The 14,466-nt window shown below is 48.7% G+C and overlaps 1 protein-coding gene across 6 annotated transcripts in view; it reads left to right on the forward strand.

Moving 5' to 3' along the window:
• Nucleotides 1–14,466, forward strand: part of washc2c (WASH complex subunit 2C) — a 69,473-nt gene that overhangs the window by 47,925 nt on the left and 7,082 nt on the right. For 4 of the 6 annotated variants that reach the window (XM_070865828.1, XM_070865826.1, XM_070865830.1 and 1 more), the window contains 8 exons: nt 968–1,150; nt 3,102–3,278; nt 3,881–4,000; nt 5,458–5,577; nt 8,062–8,166; nt 8,715–8,828; nt 9,393–9,455; nt 11,538–11,771. In XM_070865828.1, coding sequence (XP_070721929.1) covers nt 968–1,150; nt 3,102–3,278; nt 3,881–4,000; nt 5,458–5,577; nt 8,062–8,166; nt 8,715–8,828; nt 9,393–9,455; nt 11,538–11,771 — 1,116 coding nt within the window. The remainder of the gene's footprint in view (nt 1–967; nt 1,151–3,101; nt 3,279–3,880; nt 4,001–5,457; nt 5,578–8,061; nt 8,167–8,714; nt 8,829–9,392; nt 9,456–11,537; nt 11,772–14,466) is intronic. The other 2 variants (XM_070865831.1, XM_070865832.1) reach the window with 2 other exon arrangements.

Raw genomic sequence — 14,466 nt, forward strand, 5'->3', positions numbered from 1 at the left:
CCTGTTCTGTAACCATTCTATGATTGACATAAGGAGATATTCGGGCAGATGACCAAAGGCTTGGTCAAAGAGGTAGGTTTTAAGGAGCGTTTTAAAGGAGGGAGAGAGAGGTAAAGGCGGCGAGGTTTAAGGAGAAAATGCCAGAGCTTCGGGCCGAGACGGCAGAAGTCAGGGCCGCCAATGGTGGAGATGAAAATCGGGGATGCTCAAGAAGCGAGAATTGGAGGATTGCAGATATGAGGGTTGGAGGAGATTACAGAGATGGGGAGGAACAAAGCCATGGAGGGATTTAAACAAAAGGATGAGTATTTTAAGATCAAGCGTTGCCAGCCACTGTAGTTCAGTGAGCACAAGGGTGATTGGTGAACGGGACTTGGTGCGAGTTAGGATACGGGCAACAGGTTAAGGAAATGTGCTCCACTATGGGTTTGCTGGCTTTTAGGAAAGGGGGCAGAATACTCATTGGAGTTTAGAAGAATGAGAGGTGATCTTATTGAAATGTATAAGATTCTGAAGGGGCTTGACATGGTAGATGCTGAGGGGATGTTTCCCTCCTGGGGGAATCTAGAACTAGGGGGCATAGTTTCAGAATAAAGGGTTCCCATTTAAATCTGAGATGAGGAGAAATTTCTTCTCTGATGGTCGTGAATCTTTGGAATTCTCTACCCCAGAGAGCTGTGGAGGCTGGGTCATTTAAATAATTTATCGTGGAGATAGACAAATTTTTGAATAAGGGAGTCCAGGGTTATGGGGAGCGGACAGGGAAGTGGAGTTGAGGCCAAGATCAGATCAGCCATGATCTTATTGAATGGCAGAGCAGGCTCGAGGGGCCTATTTCTTATGTTCTAATACTGTGTGTGGGGCAGGAATTCTTTAAGTTCATTTGCTTCTCTGCGCAGTGTTTTCCTTATGCAGCTTAAAATACGTGCCTGGCTGCTTTCTACTTATTTTTTGACTCTTTTTACAGAAGCCTGCTGCTCCTCCCCAGGGGTCGTCGCTGTTCAGCGAAGTTGTGGAAAATGACTCCGTGGGGGAATTTGATGGGAAGAGGCAAGTGAATCAAGGGGTTGGCTCAAAACCAAGACTGGTGGAAGCAGCCCGCCTGTTCGCTGGGACCGATGCTCCAGAGCAACTAGCAAACAAAAAAGTGGTATGTCAAACTCGGCAACAATTTAATATTTTCCTGCAGATGTCTTTTCCGATGATGTGGCCGTCACTGGCGAGGTCGGCATTTATTGCCCATCCTTAGGTGGTGAGCTGCTGCAGATAGCAGCTTGACACAACTGAGAAGCTTACTAGGCCTATTCAGGGGGCAGAAAAGAGCCAATCATGGTAATGGTGGGACTGGAGTCACAAAAAAGGCCAGACCGAGTAAGGATGACAGGCTTCCTTCCTAAAGGCTTTAATCAACCATTTGTACGACATTGTGATAGCTTCATGGTCACATGAGCCCAGTGCCACCTGTGACGACATCACTACCAAGTTTCTCCCTGAAAGGGCGGGCACGACCAATACAAGTGGCCCAGTCAAACTAAGAGTGCATGCATAGAGAGAAAGGCTTGGATTTATATAGCGCCGTTCACGATCACCAGGCGTCTCAAAGCACTTTACAGGCAATTAAGTACTTTTTTTGAAGTGTAGTCATTGTTGTAATGTGGGAAGCGCGGCAGCCAACTTGGCACAAGCAAGCTCCCAGAAACAGCAATGTGATAATGACCGGGTAATCTATTTTTTTTATGTTGATTGAGGGATAAATATTGGCCGGGACACCGGGGATAACTCCCTGCTGTTCTTCGAAATAGTGTCGTGGGATCTTTTACATCCAACTGAGGGCAGACAGGACCTCGGTTTTTAACGTCTCATCCGAAAGACGGCACCTCAGCACTGAGTTTCAGCCTAGATTTTTTGTGCTCAAGTCCCTGGAGTGGGACTTGAACTCTCAACCTTCTGACTCCGAGGCGAGTGTGCTACCCACTGAGCCACAGCTGACACTATCTTGTGTTGGAAATTGGATGGAAAAGCACATGGAGGTTTGCATTCTTTTAGAAACCCTAGTCCTTGGACTGCTTGGCTCATTTGGGTCATGCTGCTTGCTTTAGTTTGCGATTGAGTTGTCTGCATTACTTAACCAGGAATGGATGGATTTTGGGGGTGGAGGGCAGCGAGAGCTAGATCCAAAGAGGAAGGGGCCACTGCCTATTTTACTTATTGTTACCAGAATGATACTGGGACTAAAAGGGTTAAATTATGAGGACAGGTTGCATAGCCTAGGCTTGTATAGAAGATTATGGGGTGATCATTGGTAGCAATGCCTTCTGTTTCCTTGGCCCCAAGCTCTGGAGCTCCCTGCCTAAACCTCTCTGCCTAATCTTCTCTGCCTCTAACCTCTCTCTTCAAGATGCTCCTTAAAACATACCTCTTTGACCAAGCATTTGGTCACCTGCGCTAATTTCTACTTGTGTAGTTCGGTGTCAAATTTTTAAAATCTCATGATACTCCTGTGAAGTGCCTTGAGATGTTTAAAGGCGCTATATAAATACAAGTTGTTGTTGTTGATCTAATTGATGTGTTTAAGATGATTTAAAGGATTTGATAGGGTAGATAGAGAGAGAGTATTTCCTCTGGTGGTGGGGGGGGTTGGGGGGAAGGGGGGGACGGAGAGAGAGTCCAGGACAAGGGGACATAACTTTAAAATTAGAGCCAGGCCGTTCAGGGGTGATGTCAGGAAGCACTTCTTCACACACAGGGCAGTGGAAATCTGGAAAACTTCTTCCTAATAGCTGCTAGTTGGGGGATCAATTGAAAATTTCAAAACTGAGATTGATCTGTTTTTGTTAGGCCAGGGTATTAAAGGTTACAGAACCAAGGCAGGTAAATACAGATCAGCCATGATCTAATTGAATGATGGAACAGGCTCGAGGGGCTGAATGGCCTCCTGTTTCAGTGGCTGCTGCATTCTAATTTCTTAGTTTATTTTATTATTAATTTACACTTCAGTACTAAACTTATCATTGATGGTCACGGGTTTCAGGATCTTGCCATTAACAAAATGTAAAGTTTAGCATTGGTATTGATTTCTCTCATTGTTGCGACATTTCCAGCTGGACTCTGACAGTGTAACTTCCCAGGAAGACGATGCTGTGTCCAGACCAAGTACTACTGGATGGCAGGAGGAATTGCAGAGCAGTCTGAACTCTGTTGTCAGCCTGTTTGATGAGGAGGATGACGACAATCCAGAAGATTCGCTCAGTCAGAGCAGCCTGGCTAACGCTGACAAGGTAAATTGCAATTGTAAGATTAGGATCACAGGGTCACACACACATACCCAAAGGGTCTTCCAAGTTATGAGACATTTTATTAAGGGAGCAGTAGTTCAAATATCGTCAAACACAGCACACAATCGGGATAGACGTAGTAATCATATGACCGTGACAAGTAGCTGCTACTAGTCCCAATCGGACAGAAAGTGGCACAAACAGTTCACATCCTCACTGTCTGCCCTGAAGGCCTTCTAGGTCTTTTATTCTCTTTTTTAGGCATGGGCCTGGTGTAGGATATTGGCAGGACCATTTAACCTATGCTATGTCGAGTTCTTTGTTTCAACTCTTATGTGAAGCCCTCCTGTCTTTCCTGTTTATCCTCCCAAGGTTGGAGTCAGACATGCCATACTTGGCCTTCAGATGTTTTGGAGCCGCCTGTTAGCAGTTATTTATGTTCACGCTGCTCAAGTCGCTTTACCTATTCTAACACCAGTCTGAAGAGACTTTTTGGTCTCAAGTTATTTCTTCCAATTCACGATTTCTTAATGTGGATGATTTCCCGATCAAGTCCAGAATTACTGCTGCACAAACGGCAACTTCGTTGTTTTCTGCTCCTTCAGCTTCCTGAGAGCGGTGTGAGTACCAGGGTGTTCCTGGATGAGGAGTTGCTCTTCAGTCATCACCAGCAGAAGGACAATGACCCCGACGTTGACCTCTTTGCTGATGCTCTAAAGCCAGAGGTTAGTTCTGAACTCCGTTATTAAGTGGGAAATCCTGTTGCATCTCACCGAGAACAAATGCACAGCCCCGTGGAACAGGTCCGCACAACGTGTGGGAATCTCCTGAGGTCGAAGTCATGCGTGCGCAAGGGTGATTGGTGAACGGGACTTGGTGTTACACACTGGAACAGAGACACACCTTGATTGCGGAGCTGAGCGCGTCACGGTGCTTCACACCTGAGGATGAATGAGGGCTAGGGTTAGCCGGGGCGGTGGGTGGGAAGTTGTGGGATCGAGTCCTGTGTTCAGCACTGGTCCGCTCGTGGCTGCGTGTGTGGAGCCTCATGGCCTGAATGTACATCGTAAGCTCCAACCGTCGCAGCTCATGCTGGGCTAGGAGAAAGAAAGACTTGCATTTATATAGCGCCTTTCACGACCACCAGCCGCCCCAAAGCGCCTTACGGCCAATGAGGCACCTTTGTGGAGTGTAGTCACTGTTGTAATGTGGGAAACGCAGCAGCCAACTTGCACACAGCAAGCTCCCACAAACAGCAATGTGATAATGACCAGATAATCTGTTTGTTGATTGAGGAATAAATATTGGTCAGAACACGGGGTTAACTCCCCTGCTCTCGAAATAGTGCCATTGGATCTTTTACGTCCACCTGAGAGAGCAGACCGGGCCTCGGTTTAATGTCTCATCCGAAAGATGGCACCTCCCTCAGCACTGCACTGGAGTGTCAGCCTAGATTTTCTTTGTCCTCAAGTCCCTGGAGTGGGACTTGAACTCTCAACCTTCTGACTCCGAGGCAAGAGTGCTGACGCTGAGGAGAGGAGGGGAGCAGCGCCCAGCCCCTCCCTCAGGGCAACAAACGCCCCCATCATTAGAATGTCGAATTGGCCGTGGTTCTGGGTTGTTGTCTTGTTAGTAGGTCCGGGTGTAAATTGTTTTTGGAGTCGGTGATAAAAATCTGGATCCCGCAATGTAATAAAGTAGCAAGCCATATGTCTGCACGACACTCCTAGGCACTTCCCCTTTTTTTCTATGGTTTAGAGATGTCGGAAAAGGAAAGCATGAGTTTGTAAATCTGGTAACAAGCAGCCTGACACTTGCTGTCTAGACTCTCTCATCCAGAGTGTCCATTTGGTGCCCTGGGCACTGAATTGAGCTTCCAGTTTTACCCAGGGTATGTTTCCATTCTCACCCCCGGGGGGGGGGGGGGGGGGGTGTTCGATGCCCGATATTTGGGAAATTCTGCACTTGGTGCTCTTTGCATCACTTCCATCATTGGACTGATGAAGAAATTGTGAGCAACTTCCAAACCCCCTGCTGTAAAATGGTCCGCCTGAGGAACTGGGTTGTGTGCTCCATTTTTGGAGGCAGCTTATAAAAGATTCAAAAGTTAACCTGAAATGCTGTCAAACTGATGCAAAGGAAAGCTCTGTTCATGCCTCATAACCCTGGGATTGTGTTGCAGGTTAAAAAGCCAGGCATAAAGCCTCCTGTTCACCCTCTGCCTGCCCCTCGGACCAGGCCGACCGACCTTCCGAGCTCCGATCTCTTCGACACGACCGACAGTCTGCTCAGCACCACGAAGGTAATACAAAAAAATAAAACTGCCATAAGATGAACAAAATACTGGAAATAGACGGCAGAAAGAGTCGCGCTCTGTAATAGAACAAAGGGATAAACATTTTAGATGGATGGTCCGTCAGAATTGTTTGCAGCTACATTCCCAGCCAGCTGATGACTTCAATTAGATACTTTTAGTAATATATAATTAATGATTTAGGCTTAAATGTAGGGGGCATGATCAAGAAATTTGCAGATGATACAAAAATTGGCTGTGTGGTTGACAATGAGGAGGAAAGCTCCAGGCTGCTGGAAGATATCAATGAACTGGCAGAAAAGTGGCAAATGGAATTCAGTCCGTTAAAGTGTGAGGTAATGCATTTCGAGAGGAGCGACAAGGCAAGGGAATACACAATAAATGGGAGGACAAGGAGAGGTGTGGAGGAACAGAGGGACCTTGGAGTATATGTCCACCAATCCTTAAAGGTAGCAGGACATGTCGATAAGGTAGTTAAAAAGGCATACGGAATGCTTTCCTCTATTAGCCAAGGCATAGAATACAAGAACAAGGAAGTTATGCTAGAACTGTATACAACATTAGTTAGGCCACAGCTTGAGTACTGCGTGTGCAGTTCTGGTCACCACATTACAGGAAGGATGTGATTGCACTAGAGAGGAGATTTACAAGGATGTTGCCAGGAATGGAAAACTTTAGCTATAAGGAAAGATTGGATAAACCGGGGTTGTTTTCCTTGGAACAGAGGAGGCTGAGGGGAGATTTAATTGAGGTGCGTGAAATTATGAGGATCCTAAATAGAGTGGATAGGGAGGACCTATTTACCTGAGCGGAGGGATCAATAACCAGGGGGCATAGATTTAAAGTACAGGTTGCACCCCTCCAGTCTGGGACTCTTTAGTATGGAAACATCCCAGGTCCGGCATCAGTCCCGGTGTGGACTGCCCCTTTAAGCGGTGTTGCAGTGCGTGGGCCGGGCCGGGGTGCGGCTGCTGTGTGTGTGTGTGTGTGTGTGTGTGTGTGTGTGTGTGCGCGGCGATTGGCTGGAGTGGCTGTGGGGATCTGCTGGTGCTGGGGACCACGGCCACTGCCTGCAGCTCGCTGTCTGTCTCTCTGTGACAGGAGGTGGGGGTCTGTTTGTGTGCATTGTGCAAAGCGCATTGACATGCTGGGGGATCGGTGAGGAAGGCAAGCTCTGATTCTCCATCTCCGGATCCATCGCACACTCCACGCTGCAAGAACCGGTGTGTGTGTGTGGGGGGGGCCGCCGTGGTTTTGGGACGGGAGACGGGCTGGTTGTGTATGTGTCTCGGTGTGAGGAGGCTGCCTCTTCACCAGTCAAGTTCAGCTCGCAGCTTACACACGGACTGGCGCCGGGAGTAGGATTGTGGATATGGGTCGGCATCTCTCCTTGATTTTATCCTCCACTTTATCTCCGATCTCTAGTTTTTTTTTGAGTGTATGTATGTCTGGTTTTTTTTGCGGTGTTGGTATTGGTGTTCATTGAGGTAAGCAGGCCGGGCAATGAAAGGGAGCAGAAGGGAAGGGCAGGTGACTGACTGAGGTGCCGAAGTTGAGCCTGAGGATTTTTTTTAAAACAGAGTGATTCAGGACGACTAAATGCTGCGCAGTGGGCTTCTGTGCAGCGCGCTTCTGTGCAGCGCAAGCGCAGAATGCGTCCGGGTCGTTATCAGCTGACATCCCGTGGTTCGTAAAATTCTCTGGTCCAGTAGTTCCCAAGGGTGCTGGACCAGAGCGGTCCAACTGGTAGTTGGTAGAAGGATTAGAAGGGAGATGAAGAAAAATGTCTTCACCCAGAGGGTGTTGGGGGTCTGGAACTCACTGCCTGAAAGGGTGGTAGATGCAGAAACCCTCATCACATTTCAAAGTATTTGGATATGCACTTAGAGCCGTAACCTAGCGCTGGAAGTTGGGATTAGGCTGGGTAGCTCTCTTTCGACCGGCACGGACACGATGGGCTGAATGGTCTCCTATGTCGTAATTTTTCTATGATTCTATGATTTTAAAGTTGGGTTGGGTGCTGCTTCTCTCGGATGTTAAACTACAAAATGGATAAAATGAGCTTTCCAAAACAAACTTTGGTCTTGTCCGTGCAGTGGGAATAAATACATGAAGTGGCCTTGATGGAGAACCGGAATCATTGAAGTGTTTACTGATCAGTAGGAGTGTGCATTGCAGGTTAGCGCACTGCACTGACCACTTCGGATTCCAATCCAGAACCGACTGATCACACTGCTCTTTGTTTTCCTGGTAAAATCGTGTAATATTGCAATCTACAGCCTGTCTGCGTTGTGGATGGCTAAATATTGGGCCACTTACAGTGATGTGGTGCAGGGTTTAAAACTGCTGCGTGGTGTGGATTGAGTCCACATGAACCAGCCAAGAGTCGATTGGCATAAGCTGGGTATTTTAAAATAATGTTTGTAATTCACAAGTTTCAGTGTAAAAACTTCAGTTTCTATTTTTGTGAAGCCGTGGTCCACAAAGGCATCTTCATCCACAGCGAGTATTTTTGAAGACGCAGGAGACGAGGATCTCTTCAGGCCCATTCCTGCGAAGCCACCGGTGACACGCACGGTAATTCTTGGCATTTACAAACCTACAGAAAGAAGGGTTGGGGTACGCTCATTGAGCCTGTCCGATCCTGAAAACAGAGCCACCACATCCACCAATGATCCATCCCATAACCATACTCTCTCCCGAGGGGAGACAGAGGTGTTGGGGGAGGCAGTGGGGACTGCTGAAGTCATGTTTGGAAAAAAATCTTTGTCTGGTGCAAGTGTCCAGGGGAACTGTAGCCCAGGGGTCGGTCGGTCAGCCAGACCGCCGGTGCGGGAGAGGCCAGTGTGTGCCATGTGGCATCTGAACGACAGCAAAAGGTCATGACCTGTAATGACCTCTCTTTGTCCTGGCCAATATTTATCCCTCAATCAACAAAACAAAAACAGATTATTTGGTCATTATCACATTGCTATTTGTGGGAGCTTGCTGTGCGCAAGTTGGCTGCTGCGTTTCCCACATTGCAACACTCCAAAAGTACTCCATTGGCTGTAAAGCGGTTTGAGACATCCGGTGGTCGTGAAAGGCGCTATACAAATCCGTCTTTTTTTTTCTTTCATTAAAAGAAACCAGTGCCTAAGGGAACAGAGACCTCGCGGGATGCCTCCCCCAAAATCAGTGAGCCACCTAAGAAAGCAAGTGGCGAAGTACTGAGCCGAGAGAGACCAGAGGAGAAGGAAGTAAGGAAGCTGACTGTTCCGTTAGGTTTTGAGCCCAGATTGGCACCACTTGCGTTAGGTTTATGTTGCTTCACATAGAAACACTTGTGTTTGCCGTCACCCCGGGTGCTGTGGATGTACAGTGCAAGACAACTTCTGGAGCACAAGTGGTAACACGCAAACAACTGCACGGTGTACAAGTAATTGACCCTGCAGCACTGCTGCCGAGATGGTCGGTCTACGGTACACAGCACTGACATCGTGTGAGGAAGATGGGTATTCACAAATTACACCATTTAAAATTGTGGACCGCAGTGCTACTGAATATTCTAGCTAAAAACAGAAAATGCTGGAAATCTCAGCGGGTCAGGCAGCATCTGTGGAGGGAAACAGACTGAACGTTTCAGGTCAATAACCCTTCGTCAGAACGAAGATTTGAAGCATTTTCTGTTTTTAGTTCAGATTCCAGCATCTGCAGTATTTTGCTTTTGTTTGAATATTTTAGTTCTGTACATTTTTTCCCAGTGTTTAATATTTGGTGTTGAAACTGACTGATTTCATTTCCTGATTCCCCTCCCTCCACAGAGACTCACCAACAAGGGTCCCATTAAACCTAAAGGGCCTTCCTCTCGGATTGGAAAACTCCAAGTAACTGTTTTGGAAATTTTCTTATTTCTAAGATGAATAAAATTCTTCTCTTTCCACTTTTGCACTTCCTGCTTTTTGCCGTCACGTCTCCTTCAGAATTCTGCCCTCCGCAGTGCTGTCTCGTGTTACATAGAAAGTAGGTGCAGGAGTAGGCCATTCGGCCCTTCGAGCCTGCACTGTCATTCAATGAGATCATGGCTGATCATGTAACTTCAGTACCCCATTCCTGCTTTCTCTCCATACCCCTGATCCCTTTAGCCGTAAGGGCCACATCTAACTCCCTTTTGAATATATCTAATGAACTGGTCTCAACAACTTTCTGTGGTAGAGAATTCCACAGGTTCACAATTCCCTGAGTGAAGAAGTTTCTCCACATCTCGGTCCTAAATGGCTTACCCTTTATTCTTAGATTGTGACCCCTGGTTCTGGAACTCCCCAACATCGGGAACATTCTTCCTGCATCTAACCTGTCCAATCCCGTCAGAATTTTATGTTTCTATGAGATCCCCCCTCATTCTTCTAAATTCCAGTGAATATAAGCCTAGTCGATCCAATCTTTCTTCATATGTCAGTCCTGCCATCCCAGGAATCAGTCTGGTGAACCTTCGCTGCACTCCCTCAATAGCAAGCACGTCCTTCCTCAGATAGGTGGCACAGAGCAGTGTAACCAGGAGACCCCCCCCCCCCCCGGAAAAAATAATTCTGAAGTGAAATGGTTGCCTTTTGGGAATAAACTGCAGCGACTCACTAGCTTCTAGGTCCGTCCGCATTGGAAGTTCTGGGATCCCTGGAGTTTTTTTTCCAACTCTCTCTCTTGCATTGCCTACGCTGTTGCAGTTTGTTGGGGTGTCAATTCATGGCTCCTCTGATATCTTGCCCAAGATCCCACAGTGTTGGCTGTCGTCCGATTATTTGACTGACGGGTGTTTCAGCTAAGGCTGATCCCATCCACACCCAGCCAACACGCGTGCACGCAGTCTCTGCTGGGGCCACTGATTTCCCCAACCCCATTTTTTTAGCACAGGGTCACTAAGGTTAATTGCAACACCCAAACTGTTGCTCCGGCCGAGCCCAGCTATCTCAGCACAAGTTGAGGATCGGATCAGGGATCGTCTAGTCTGTGTGGCTTGGTGCTACATTGTCCAGTGCAGGATCTAGGTACGGATATCGCTAACCGTCTCATGCTAGCTGTGTGGTTTCCTTGAGCCTTGCACAGCCCTTGTTTTGTTAGTCTTGAATCTAGGCTGATACTCCCAGTGCAGTGCTGAGGGAGTGCTGAGCTGAGGGAGTACTGAGCTGTCGGAGGTGCCGTCTTTTGGATACGACGTTAAACCGAGGCCCCGTTTGCCCTCTAGGGTGGACGCAAAAGATCCCATGGCATTATTTTGAAGAAGAACGGGATAGTTATCCCCGGTGTCCAGGCCAATATTTATCCCTCAATCAACATAACAAAAACAGATTATCTGGTCATTATCACATTGCTGTTTGTGGGAGCTTTACAACAGTGACTACACTCCATTGGTTGTAAAGCGCTTTGGGATGCCCGGTGGTCGTGAAAGGCGCTATATAAATGCAAGTCTTTTTCCTAGCATTGGTCCCCAGGAGGAAACGGGCTTAAGATGGATGATCAGTGTAGTTGAGAGTCCCTGAACAGTACAGATTTGCTGTATGTAGGCAGCGGATCTGTGACTTGACCGTTTGAGTTTTCCTATACCTTTCTTCTGCAGGCTGCACAGTACTGCTGCTCCATGTTATGTTTCCACTAACAGTAAAGTGCAGCAGTGAACACTGATGCATTTTGTAAAATCCTTCACTGTTGAATATAACTGCATGCTTCAGTGTTGGTGCACAAATGACAGCAGGCCTTTTAACCAGCTCTTTGTGTACAGTTATTAAATATTAAAAGGCTGTCAAATCTTTGCTGCTTAAAAACTAACAGCACTTTAGACAGCTTTTAACTGTACAATGGCATCACTCTGCACATGCTGCTCTGCATTCTGTTATTCAGGTAATTGTCTCTTCCCTCCGTTTTGTAATTTCATAACTGGTCATCCCAGATTCCCTAATTTTCCCCTCTTTTAGGCGAGCCTGGCGATTAACCCAGCGCGCCTCCTGCCCGGAGCGTCGCCGAAAGTTGCCGGTGTCGCGGCTCGGTCAGCACCAATTTCGTCTCCGCCTGGTGTATCTCCACTTGATGGATCTCCGAGTGGTTTATCTCCGAGTGTTGCCACAGCTTCGGGACCAGCTGCGAGTGAGGGCGTCACTGAGAGTTTCGACCAGCCATTGAAGGTGGACACTTTGCCCAGTGTTGTTAAGGTACGGTGTGACAAAAACGCAGCATTTTAGTTAAATATTTAGCGCTTTTTAAAAAAAAAATCATCTCGACATGAGTTTGAAAGTGAACTGCACTCACCGAAATCGTAGCGTCACTCGATAAAATGTGGAGGGGGAAGCCAAACCACTCAATTCAAATACATTACAACAGAGACTGCACTCAAAGTACCTCATTGGCTGTAAAGCGCGTTGAGATGTCTGGTGGTCGTGAAGGGTGCTATATAAATGCAAGTCTGTCTTCTGCTTGAATTGTTCAGATGTGTTTGGTTGGCAGCTTTCTGAATTAAATGTAGTTATTCAAACTCATGAAGCACTGGTTACTATTTTGGGGTATTTATCGAAGATCTGGAGTTTTTCAAGTGATGTTCTAACTGGAAAATGCTGGAAAAATGGGATAAACCAATGAAAAAAAGTTTTTTAAAAATCTAGTTTTAACACTAAGATGCAAGTTATTGTGTTCTTTTATTGAAGGAGTTAGCATAGTGCAAGAACTGAATATTTTGTGTTACTGCTGCTAATGTTTGTTCTCTTACTGTTAAATAAGTCTGTTTGGTAATTAAAACTTAAAATGAGTTCTGCGTTCAGTTCTGGGCCCTGCACCTCAGGGAGGATATATCGGCCTCGGAGGGGGGCAGAGCAGATTCACCAGAATTATACCGGGGCTGAAAGGGTTAAAATAAGAGGTTGCATAGACTAGGCTTTTATTCCTTCAAGTATAGAAGATTAAGAGGTGAATTAATTCAGGTGTTTAAGAAGATTAAAGGAGTTGATGGGGTAGATGGAGATGGGGATGTCCTGAACAAAGAGGCATAACCTTAAAATTAGAGCCAGGCCCTTCAGGGGCGATGTCAGGAAGCACTTCTTCACACAAAGGGCCATGGACATTTGGAACTCTCTCCCCCAAAAAGCTGTTCAGACTGAGAATCAAGTCCAAACTGAGATTGACATTTTGTTAGGCAACGGTATTGAGGGTTACACAGAACCAAGACTGGTAGATGGAGTTAAGATACAGATCAGCCGTGACCTAATTGAAGTCCGGCTTAGGCTTTAGGGCCGAATGGCCGCCTCCTGTTCCTATGTTGACGGCAGAAGATGGAAGCAGAAAGGGTCCTCTTCTCCCAGGTGCACTGCCAATGTTACTGAGCTATCGGGGCACGTGGAAACACTCCTGAGGATGTAGGATACTCTGGCTGGACCTCGCAAGTAGTCAAACACGGAAGCCAAAAATGTTGAGAGTAAAGTTGGTAGAAGACCTTGTAAAAAGTAATATATACACAGTAATAAAAAAGAGAATGTGATGTAAAACTTATTATTGAATGTGAAGTTGGAAGTTACAGGGGTCTGATTCATAATGTATAGAGTATTGTGTTCAGAGCTTTACTCTTTATGCTGTACATGTGTGTTAGTGTATATATTTTTGCTAACTGCACAACAAACAGCAAGGCTTAGCAAGAGTTTACTGTGCAGTTAGGACGGATCTTTCTGCAATGGCCAAATTTGGAATAATTACTTTAGGATCCCTTTGCATACTGGATTACTTTGTGAAGAGGTGACATCTGAGGGGCGGGTGTGTGAGGCGGAGGAGGGGGGGCGGGTGTGTGAGGAGGAGGAGGAGGGGGGTGTAGGAGGAGGAGGAGGAGGGGGGGGGTGTAGGGGGAGGGGGTTGTGGGGTGTGGGAGGAGGAGGGGGTTGTGGGGTGTGGGAGGAGGAGGGGGTTGTGGGGTGTGGGAGGAGGAGGGGGTTGTGGGGTGTGGGAGGAGGAGGGGGTTGTGGGGTGTGGGAGGAGGAGGGGGTTGTGGGGTGTGGGAGGAGGAGGGGGTTGTGGGGTGTGGGAGGAGGAGGGGGTTGTGGGAGGAGGAGGGGGTTGTGGGGTGTGGGAGGAGGATGGGGTTGTGGGGTGTGGGAGGAGGAGGGGGTTGTGGGGTGTGGGAGGAGGAGGGGGTTGTGGGGTGTGGGAGGAGGAGGGGGAGGGGGAGTGGGGTGTGGGAGGAGGAGGGGGGAGTGGTGTGTGGGAGGAGGAGTGGGGTGTGGGAGGAGGAGGGGGGAGTGGGGTGTGGGAGGAACACGGGGGAGTGGGGTGTGGGAGGAACACGGGGGAGTGGGGTGTGGGAGGGGGAGTGGGGTGTGGGAGGGGGAGTGGGGTGTGGGAGGGGGAGTGGGGTGTGGGAGGGGGAGTGGGGTGTGGGAGGGGGTGTGGGAGGGGGAGTGGGGTGTGGGAGGGGGAGTGGGGTGTGGGGAGGGAGGGGTGTGGGGAGGGGGGGGGGTGGGGAGGGAGGGGGGAGGGGGGGGGTGGGGAGGGAGGGGGGAGGGGGGGGGAGGAGGGTGTGGGGGGAGGAGGGTGTGGGGAGGGTGGGGAGGGAGGAGGGGGTGGGGAGGGGGTGGGGGGGAGGAGGGGGAGGAGGAGGGGGGTGTGGGGGAGGAGGAGGTGGGGGGGGGGGTGGGGGGAGGAGGAGGGGGGGTGGGGGGAGGAGGAGGGGGTTGGGGTGGGGGTGGAGGGGGGGGGAGGGAGGTGGGGGGAGGAGGAGGGTTGGGGGGAGGAGGAGGGTGGGGGGTGGGAGGAGGAGGAGGGGGGGGGGTGTGGGAGGAGGAGAGGGGGGGAGAGGGGAGGGGGGAGGGGGGGGAGGAGGAGGGTTGGGGGAGGAGGAGTGGGGGGGAGGAGGAGTGGGGTTGGGTCCGG

This window comes from Pristiophorus japonicus, chromosome 22 (genome assembly GCF_044704955.1).
Source record: "Pristiophorus japonicus isolate sPriJap1 chromosome 22, sPriJap1.hap1, whole genome shotgun sequence".
Lineage (NCBI taxonomy): Eukaryota > Metazoa > Chordata > Chondrichthyes > Pristiophoridae > Pristiophorus > Pristiophorus japonicus.